This window comes from Catharus ustulatus, chromosome 16 (assembly GCF_009819885.2).
Source record: "Catharus ustulatus isolate bCatUst1 chromosome 16, bCatUst1.pri.v2, whole genome shotgun sequence".
In the NCBI taxonomy this organism is placed as follows: Eukaryota; Metazoa; Chordata; class Aves; order Passeriformes; family Turdidae; genus Catharus; species Catharus ustulatus.
The window spans coordinates 15700712-15710997 of record NC_046236.1 but is presented as its reverse complement, the minus strand read 5'-3'; the positions used below and the strand labels follow the sequence as shown (position 1 = coordinate 15710997).

Below are 10286 nucleotides of genomic sequence, written 5' to 3'. Positions count from 1 at the left end.
TGCGGCGGCGGGCGGGGAGCGGCAGCGCTGGGACCGAGGGGATGCTCACAAAGCACGGGGAGGCTGAGCTCCGGTGGGGCTGAGCTCCAGGTGGGGCTGAGCTCCGGTGGGGCTGAGCTCCAGAGAACCCTGCAGGAGCACACACTGCCCCGGGAATGCTGAACCTGCAGCCCTGGGATTGCTGAAACTCCAAACCTGGGAATGCTGCACCTGCATCCCTGGGATTGCTGAACCTCCATCCCTGGGAATACTGAACCTCCATCCCTGGGAATGCTGAACCTCTAACCCCGGGAATGCTGAACCTCCATCCCTGGGATTGCTGAAACTCCAAACCTGGGAATGCTGAACCTGCAGCCCTGGGATTGCTGAACCTGCAGCCCTGGGAATGCTGAACTCCAAACCTGGGAATGCTGAACCTCCATCCCCGAGAATGCTGAACTTCCAAACCTGGGAATACTGAACCTCCATCCCTGGGAATGCTAAACCTGCATCCCAGAGAATGCTGAACCTCCAAACCTGGGAATGCTGAACCTCCATCCCTGGGAATGCTGAACCTCCAAACCTGGGGCTGCACAGGGGGATCCAGGCAGCTGGGAGACAGCCAGGCCTTGGGGAGAGAGGGATGTGCATGTGGGTGTGGAAGGGTAAAAAGTGGGTGTGGAAATCAGGAGATGAGTGTGGGTATCAGGAGTTGAGTGTGCATGTTGAAAGGTGAGCATGCACATCTGGAGGTCGGTGTGCACATCTGGAGGTGAATGTGCATGTTGAAAGGTGAGTGTGCACATCTGGAGGTGGCCACAGACACTTGTGGAGTTCCCTGGATGAGAGAACTGCTCCTGCAGTGAGGGGACTCAGCCTTGCAGCCTGCAGCAGGGCAGGGGATGCGTTTCCCACTGGCTGCCGTGCCCTGGAGCAGCACTTGGGGCTGCAGAGGACTCCTGCTCGTTTTCAGGCTCTCAGGGATGCTGTGCTTTGCAAGGAGGCAGCAGAACACTCAGGGCCAGTTCCAGCCCTGTGCTGATGGTGCTATGCTCCTGGGAAGAGCCTCTGGCCCAGCTTTGAGCAGAGCTGGCAGCCAGGAAGGACCCGGGAGCTGGGAGGGATCAGACCAGAGCCATCCTTGGATGGATGTGCCAGGAGGGTCCTGCTGCTTCCCCTTGCCCCTGGCTGGCAGTGGAAGGGAACTGGAGCTCCCAGCTCCCCTCCAGGGATCTCTGCTGCACTGTGACCTCAGGCCAGGTGCAGCTCCAGCCCCACCTGCTCTGCCCCAGGGCTGGGACAGGGACTGGAGGGGACTCAGCAGCATCCTCAGGGTCCCAGAGCAGCTGGAGGTGGCCGCCCTCCTGCTCATCCCCCCACACTCCCGTCCCTGCTGAGCTGCCCTGGAGTCCCAGGGATGGTGGCTGGGCTGTCCCCAGCCCAAGGCTGCCTGGGCAGAGCCCCCCAGGCCGGGGCAGTGGCTGTGGGGGGGTGGGGAAGGTCTCCAGCAGCTGCTGCTGCCCCTGACAGCAGTTTGGGAATGGTGGGGTTTTACCAGATGGATGCCAAAGCCTCGGCACAGTGATCCCCTGGAAATGCAGGGTGCTAGGGAAGCTGTGCCAGGACCAGGGCAGGGTTTATCCTCGTGTCACCCTCGTGTCACCTCTGTCACCTGCGGTGCCTCCTCAGCGTCCACCTGCCCCGACCCCTCTGTCCGTGACTCTGCTGGCTGGTAGCAGGTGGCAGCAGCGTATTTACAACCAGACTGGACAGGAGCAAATTGCACTTTGTTGGCAAGGAATTGTCGCACCTCAGGTGGCCACAGGCTGTCACCAGGCGAGGGGGGAGGTCATCCTGGGGCTGCGCTGGCTCTCGCCCACCTGCACGTCACTGAGAGCCCGCTGTGGGACAGAGAGGGAGGCAGGGCTCAGCTGCTGAGCTCAGGGTGCCCAGAGCAGCTCTGGCTGCCCCTGCATCCCTGGAAATGTCCCACACCAAGCTGGAGCACCCTGGGATAGTGGGAGCTGTCCCTGCCCGTGGCAGAGGGAGGAACATGGGGTGATCTTTAAGGTCCCTTCCAACCCAAACCATCCCAGGATTCTAGGAATAAATGCATCCCTCTCCCTTGGGGCCTGTGCTCCTCAGTGTCCCACCCTGGCCAGCTGATTGCATCTTATCAGCATTAGAAAAAATTGCCTCTTGCTCACAAAACCCCATCCTGCTCCCCAGCTCACACACAAATAACACACCCCCCTCACAGGAGACACCTGCCTTGGGAAGGCCCAACTCACCTCAAACTTGCTCATGAACTCTGCAAAAATGCCAAAGAAGGCTTCAGAAGTTGTCATTTTCGAGTCTTCCCCAAAGAAGGACAGCACCTTGCTGAACTCCTCCATGGCCTTGTGCTGCAGGTCATCCAGGGAGCGCATGGCAGGCTGGGCGCTCTCCAGGAAGGACTGAGCAAGGGGCTTAAGGACAAAGAGCTGCTCCGTGCAGGTGGGGATCAGCACCCCTTATCACCCCCTTATCAAGCCCTTATCAAGCCCTTATCACCCCCTTATCAAGCCCTTATCAAATGGCTGGGGTCCAGCCCAGCTGGCAGCAGGAGCTGCTGCACAGGCACGTGGGGAGGTGCTGGCACACGGGGCTCAGCTGTCCCCAACAGCACAAGTGACAAGGACAGACGTGCCAGCACATCCCCTGTGCCACCACCAAACCTGCTCCCCACCCTGGCAGGGCTGAGGCAGTGCCAGCCACTCCTGGCTGTGCAAGGAGCCCCCAGGGTGTCCCTGGAGGGGTGTCCCCTCTCCCAGAAGGATACGGTCATGACAATGGCAAACCTGTCCTCGGCGCTGGCTGGCATGCTGTGACACGCCTTCTGGATGTCACTCACCGTGCTGTGCAGGTCCTTCAGGTCAGCTGTCAGTGTCCTCTGGTTCACTGCAGGACAAGAGCAGGGTCAGCAGGGCTGGGACACGCAGGGCTGGGTTTGTTCCCGGGGCACAGGGAGGGTGAGGAGCGTGGCCGTGGGTCAGGGTCAGTCTGTCTGTCCTCACTGCTCTGCCCACACTGTCCTGGGAGCAGCAGGGCACCAGGAGATCCTGCTGCTCACACCTAGAGAAGCCAGGAGGGTCAGAAGGAGCCTGGGACAGGACAAGGAGCACACACAGGACATGGGGATGGACAGCCAGGGACCTGGGAGGGGACAGGAGGGACACAGGACAGCAGGACTTTGGGCAGCTGGGAGCCTCCAGTGATGAAAGGGTTATTTGAGTTAGGCCAGATACAAATTCCAGCTGGGAAGGCTCCAGGTACAGACCTTCCTCAAGTGGAAATTTACAGCTCCAGGCCGGAATTTGCTCCTTTATTTATCCACTGTAGCACCAATTCCCAAGGGAATTGCTCACAAACAGCAGGGGATGGTGTGTAAGGGGAATTGTGCTCTGCAGAGATTCAATGCATCATTTAAAAATCACAGAATCGTGCAATCATTTAGGCTGGGAAAGCCCTCTGAGCTCATCCAGCCCAAATGTTTCCCCAGCACTGCCAAAGCCACCACTAACCCAAGCACTGTCCCCAGGTGCCACATCCACACAGGATGGGCACTTTTAAATCCCTCCAGGGATGGGGACTCCACCCCTGCCCTGGGCAGCATTTCCAGGAAGGAATTTTCCCTAAAATCCCACCTGAGCCTGCCCTGGCCCAGCCTGAGGCTGTTCCCTCTGCTCCTGTCCCTGTTCCTGGAGCAGATCCCAAATCCCCCCTGGCTGTCCCCTCCTGTCAGGGAGTTGTGCAGAGCCACAAATCCCCCCAGTCCCCTTTTTCTCCAGGTTGAACCCCTCTCCCAGCTCCCTCAGGAATTCTCCAGTCCCTTCCCAGCTCTGTTCCCTCCCCTGGACACCCCCAGCCCCCTCGGTGTCCCTGTGAGCACCCAGAGCTGCCCCAGCCCTGGAGGTTCCCCAGCAGTGCCAGCACAGGGACGGGCACAGTCCTGGTCCTGTGTCACACCTGAGCAGCCTCCTGTGACACCACCAGCACCAGGGCACGGAGCACAGCCCCAGCATGAGTGTGACTGGTTTTTATTGCAGAAAATGGAGCTGCAGGGTCCTTACTCAAGGTGACACAGCAGTGGCTGAGCTGTGACCCCTCCCCAAGGTGCTCACAGGTGCAATGCTGGCACCTGCACACCTGGACAGAGGCTGGGCACTCCTTCTCCTGGCACTTCCATCTCCTGGGCCTCCTCTGCACTTGCAGAATTGGGAATCACGGTTTCAGGCCAGGAGGGAACAAGCAGGGAGGGGACAGAGCCTGGTGTGGCAGCGTGGGATGGGTGGCACCTCACTGTCACTGTGCTCGTCCCTTCCTAACACCCTGCCCTTGCTCAGGACCATTCCTCACTGGTCCTGGCTCCCATCCTGCTCCTGCCAAGGCTGTGCAGCTCCTGGCTGAGCCCAGACTCAAACCAAACCCAGGGGCAGTGCGAGGACACCCAGGGCTGGCAGCTGCCTCTGCTCCTTTACCTTTGGCAGCGAGCGGCACCGTCGGGAGATCCTTGGCAAAGCCCAGGAGCTCTGGGAAGTGTTGGCTGAGGGATTTGGCAAGAATATGCAGGAAGGTGGATTTCCCATCGACAGTCTTGGTGGTGTTCAGCTGCAGCAGAGCAGAAGGAGTGAGACCCCCGTGCAGAGGGAGGGGGGCTCACACACCCTCGGGCTCGGCCACTCCTGGCTCAGCCCCCTGGTTAATGGTTAAACTGGACATTGAATCCTCACACACCCAGAGCAGCGGTGTGGAGATGTCCCCTCCTGCAGGGCACTGCTGTCCCCACCCCTCAGGAGTCCCACAGGACCTTCTCCCACCCACCCTGGGCAGAATCTCTCTGAATTCCCCCGTGGATGAACCCAGCCCCTCCCTGGGCTCTGTGATGGGAACAGCCTTGCTGGACACAAGCAGCCCCCAGCTCGGTGCCTTCTGCCTCTCCTGACCTCAGTGAGGAAGTTGATTTTAAATCCTGTTGTTTTGCTGGTCTTGGGCTGCCCGTTGTTCAGGTAATTCCCCATGGCCAGCACGAACTGCAGAGAGGAAAGCAGGGATGAGGGGCTGGGGACCTGCACCCGTGTCCTCCCCCCTCCCAGCACTCCGAATTTCTGCTCACCACCCATTAATGTGCAGACATCGTTCCCATGGACTTTAGGAATGGTTGTGGGGTCACTGGCCAGGAGCTACTGAGGACTTTCATCACTCATCTGTGAATGCCTTTGGGCACACAGCGAGCTCATCTGTCCCACCTGCTTTTTTTTATGTTTTTTTTTTTTAAAGCAAAACCAAATGAATTAACAGCAATTTGGGACAGCTCATCTCAGGAGGGTCATGGAGTAATTACACTGGAGTTGGTTCTCTCTGTGCCAGGCACAGCCCATCCCAGGACCCCAAAACCCCTCCTCAGGGGGTGTGGGGGTGTGGGGGTGTGCAGGGACCAGCCTGGAACGCTGCCCAAACCTGGGACACCCCACGGGGCTGGGGCTGCCCATGGGTGCTCATGGAATGCTGAGATACAAGGAGAAGGGACTGCTCTGACCTCCAGGATCTTTGCCAGCTTCTTGCTGCTTTTCAGCTCTAGGGAGGCTTTGCAGATGCACTCATAGCTGGCCTTGATCTCCTCGGTCTTCTCCTGCAGGGTGGTCTTGAAGTGCAGGCTGCGCAGGCGGATCTTGTACTCGGGCACCGACAGCATCTGGGGCACAGGGAGGGCAGATCAGCATCTCCAGCAGCCACAACCCCTCCCACACAGGGCTGGGGTGGCTGGGCTGCCACGGGATGGGCACTTCCACACCAACATCCACAGGTCACTTTGTCAACAGAAAATAATCCAGAGCTGGGCAAAGTCACCGACAGAAAGGAGCAAACACGGTGGTGCCTCTGCAGTTCTAAACTGGCCACCGGGAGCTGCCAGAGCCCTCAGGAACTGAGCATCACCCCCTGTCCCAGTGCCACCAGCTCCTCCCAGCCCCAGGTGTGTCCTGCTCCAGGGACAGGGCACACACAGCATCCCCAGGTGTGTCCTTCTGGCAGGGACAGGGCACACACAGCATCCCCCAGGTGTGTCCTGCTGGCAGGGACAGGGCACACACAGCATCCCCAGGTGTGAATGTCCTGCTCCAGGGACAGGGCACACACAGCATCCCCAGGTGTGTCCTGCTCCAGGGACAGGCACACACAGCATCCCCCAGGTGTGTCCTGCTGGCAGGGACAGGGCACACACAGCCCCTCTCCCAGGGCACACACAGCATCCCCCAGGTGTCAATGTCCTGCTGGCAGGGACAGGGCACACACAGCACCCCCAGGCAGGGACAGGGCACACACAGCATCCCCAGGTGTGTCCTGCTGGCAGGGACAGGGCACACACAGCATCCCCAGGCAGGGACAGGGCACACACAGCATCCCCAGGTGTGTCCTGCTCCAGGGACAGGGCACACACAGCATCCCCCAGGAGTGTCCTGCTCCAGGGACAGGGCACACACAGCATCCCCCAGGTGTGAATGTCCTGCTGGCAGGGACAGGGCACACACAGCATCCCCCAGGCAGGGACAGGGCACACACAGCATCCCCCAGGTGTGAATGTCCTGCTCCAAGGACAGGGCACACACAGCATCCCCCAGGTGTGTCCTGCTCCAGGGACAGGGCACACACAGCATCCCCAGGTGTGTCCTGCTCCAGGGACAGGGCACACACAGCATCCCCAGGTGTGAATGTCCTGCTGGTAGGGACAGGGCACACACAGCATCCCCCAGGTGTGTCCTGCTGGCAGGGACAGGGCACACACAGCATCCCCAGGTGTGAATGTCCTGCTGGCAGCACAGGGCACACACAGCATCCCCAGGTGTGTCCTGCTCCAGGGACAGGGCACACACAGCATCCCCAGGTGTGAATGTGCTGCTGGCAGGGACAGGGCACACACAGCATCCCCAGGTGTGTCCTGCTCCAAGGACAGGGCACACACAGCATCCCCCAGGTGTGTCCTGCTCCAGGGACAGGGCACACACAGACCCAGGTGTGAATGTCCTGCTCCAAGGACAGGGCACACACAGCATCCCCCAGGCAGGGACAGGGCACACACAGCCCCTCTCCCAGGGCTCCCCCTGGCCGGACACCTGCAGCACGAACTGGTCGGGCTCGCTCAGCTTGCCCGGGTTCTCCTTGTAGCTCTGGAAGCGCTGCACCTCCTCCCCGTCCGGGGCGTACAGCAGCAGCTGCTTGATGTGCGACGGCTCCAGGCGATCCGTCTCCATCGTCATCAGGATCTGCCGCAGCTCGATGTGCGACAGCTTCAGGTGTGCGATCAGGATGGCTGGGGGGAGAGGAATGTCACTGTCACTGGGGGGAGGGAGGGGACAGCGTGGGGACAGCACGGGGACATCAGCCTCCCCACAGTGAGGTTTGTTCCATGCCCAGGGGAGGGAGGTTTTCCCCTCCCTGGGACCCTGCAGAGGCTGCCTGGGGACCCCACGGGTGGCTCCGGTCCTGCAGCCCCCCAGGGCACACCCCACCCATGCTCCAGGCTGGGAGAGCCCTGGGACAGCCCTGCTCCCACCTCCATCCCCCACAGCCAGGGAGGGACCCCCGAGGGCTCCACCGAGCCCTCCCACCCAGGAGCACCATCCTGGAGAAGCAGCACTGCCCCTCCACTGCCCCTCTTCACCCCACGGGGCTCTGGGGACACTGAGGCACAGCCCATCTCCATCATCTTCATCATCTCCATCATCTCCATCACCTCCATCACCTCCATCATCTCCATCATCTCATCTCCATCATCTCCATCACCTCCATCACCTCCATCACCTCCATCATCTCCATCATCTCATCTCCATCATCTCCTTCATCTCCATCACCTCCATCATCTCCATCATCTCATCTCCATCATCTCCATCACCTCCATCATCTCCATCACCTCCATCATCTCCACCATCTCCATCATCTCATCTCCATCATCTCCATCACCTCCATCACCTCATCTCCATCACCTCCATCATCTCCATCACCTCCATCATCTCCACCATCTCCATCATCTCGTCTCCATCATCTCCATCATCTCCATCATCTCCATCACCTCCATCACCTCCATCACCTCCATCATTTCATCGCCATCATCTCATCTCCATCACCTCCATCATTTCATCTCCATCATCTCATCTCCATCATCTCACCTCCATCATCTCCATCACCTCCATCATTTCATCTCCATCATCTCACCTCCATCACCTCCATCACCTCCATCACCTCCATCATCTCACCTCCATCACCTCCATCACCTCCATCACCTCCATCATCTCCATCACCTCCATCACCTCCATCATCTCATCTCCACCATCTCCACCATCTCCATCATCTCCATCACCTCCATCACCTCCATCATCTCCATCATCTCCATCATCTCCATCACCTCCACCATCTCCATCACCTCCATCATCTCCATCCTTCCCCAAAAGTTCCCCCTCCTTCCCTGCAGCCTGGGGCAGCTCTGGGCTGCAGGAACAGCCAATCCCAGCTGGGCTGTGCTCATGGGACCGTGCCCATGGGATTGAGCTCGTGTTCCTTCCTTTACCTTTCCAGTTCTCTACATCCCACCTGGGGATGCCCCTTTTGGGGGTACCTTCACCGTGGACTTCACTTACATGTGTTGTAGGCCTTTTTGTGGGACAAAATTTCAACCACGTCTTTCTTTTTAAAGTTTTCAGGCATGAGAGTTGGCTCTGGAAGAGAAACTGAAAGATTTAATCACAGGTAAGGACAGGCTCAGGAGGCTCCAGTGGGAAGAAAAGTGTCCTGCAAACAGTGAAACCACGAATGAAAGAGAGGAGGAGGGATGCTCTGCACACAGCAATGGCTCCAGGAATCCTTGAATTCTGCGATTCAAAGATCTCCCCAATGGAGGACTCAGTTGGAGCTGAAAAAGGTAAAACGAGAGGTGAAACACACAGAAAACCCCAGAAACATCCTGAAGGCATGTCCCCTGAGATGTCTCATTTCATCCCCTGCCAGCTGGGCACAGTGGCCCTTGCAGGAGAGCTCAGACATCCCAAATTTTTTACTGGAATGCCACCAGGATCACCAGCACTCCACACCCCCAGCCTGGACCCCGCTCTGGGTTTGTGGCTCCCAAAAACTCCTCTGGGTGGCAGATCCCAGTGGGTCTGGGGGAGATCCCAGTGGGGCTGGAGCAGATCCCAGTGGGGCTGGGGGAGAACCTGGTGGGGCTGGGGGAGATCCCAGTGGGTCTGGGGGAGATCCCAGTGGGGCTGGGGCAGATCCCAGTGGGTGTGTGGGAGATCCCAGTGGGTCTGGGGCAGATCCCAGTGGGTGTGTGGGAGATCCCAGTGGGGCTGGGGCAGATCCCAGTGGGGCTGGGGGAGATCCCAGTGGGGCTGGAGCAGATCCCAGTGGGACTGGGGCAGATCCCAGTGGGTCTGGGGGAGATCCCAGTGGGTCTGGGGCAGATCCCAGTGGGGCTGGGGCAGATCCCAGTGGGGCTGGGGGAGATCCCAGTGGGTGTGTGGCAGATCCCAGTGGGGCTGGGGCAGATCCCAGTGGGGCTGGGGGAGATCCCAGTGGGGCTGGGGCAGATCCCAGTGGGGCTGGGGCAGATCCCAGCTGAAGAGGGATGGGGACTGAGGCACAGAGCTCCAGACCCATCCCAGCTCTTGGGGGACATCCACTGATTATTTGTATAAAAAAGCAAAGTGCTGCTGGTGATGATTTCTTTGGACACAGGAATGTTTTCGTGGCTTTTTCAGCATTTGCAGAGCTCTCAAGCACTGGAGCTGCAGTTGGTGAAAGCCTCCAGCCAGGTTTCAGTGCCCAATGCAATGTGGAGAGAAAACAGATCGTGGCAGCAGAGATAATTAAGGGAGATAATGAAACAATCTCCACCTTAATGATCCAGCCACAAAATCCTGAGGATGAACAAATCCACGCCATGGGTGATGTCACAGACAGGTATTGCCTTGCTGCCCACCAAACCCCAGTTCCTCCCAGTTCCCCCCAGTTCCTCCCAGTTCCTCCCAGCTCCTCCCAGCTCCTCCCAGCTGGCAGCAGGCTTTGCTGGTGTCAGGACTATTTTGGAGCTCAGAACTTACTCGTGGGTTTCTGAGTCCCAAAGTGCAGCTCCAGGTCGAGGTATTTGACCATGTCACTCAACTTGTCGTAATCCGAGTCTTCCCCGAGCTGGGGGGGAGGAGGAGTCAGGACTGTGGTGGCACAGGGACAGCCCGACACTGCCACCCGTGCTGGGACAGGGACAGGGACAGCCC

General features: G+C 59.1%; 1 protein-coding gene and 1 long non-coding RNA gene across 8 annotated transcripts in view; one reads left to right on the top strand and one right to left on the bottom strand.

The window, feature by feature from the left end:
• The first annotated feature begins 510 nt into the window (after nt 1-510).
• Nucleotides 511-1062, top strand: LOC117003864. Its single transcript, XR_004419559.1, has 2 exons — nt 511-731; nt 772-1062. It is a non-coding gene; the product is annotated as an uncharacterized LOC117003864 (long non-coding RNA).
• The window catches only part of LOC117003863 (Grid2 interacting protein), a 33340-nt gene continuing 23778 nt past the window's right edge, over nt 725-10286 (bottom strand). For 3 of the 7 annotated variants that reach the window (XM_033074211.2, XM_033074209.2, XM_033074214.2), the window contains 7 exons: nt 10113-10200; nt 8652-8741; nt 7131-7327; nt 5558-5713; nt 4965-5051; nt 4500-4629; nt 2501-2919 (listed from right to left, as the gene is read on the bottom strand). In XM_033074211.2, the coding sequence (XP_032930102.1) occupies nt 2540-2919; nt 4500-4629; nt 4965-5051; nt 5558-5713; nt 7131-7327; nt 8652-8741; nt 10113-10200 (1128 nt within the window). In that variant the 3' untranslated portion in view covers nt 2501-2539. Of the gene's footprint in view, nt 1881-2270; nt 2436-2500; nt 2920-4499; nt 4630-4964; nt 5052-5557; nt 5714-7130; nt 7328-8651; nt 8742-10112; nt 10201-10286 lie in introns of those variants that run through there. The other 4 variants (XM_033074215.2, XM_033074213.1, XM_033074212.1 and 1 more) reach the window with 3 other exon arrangements.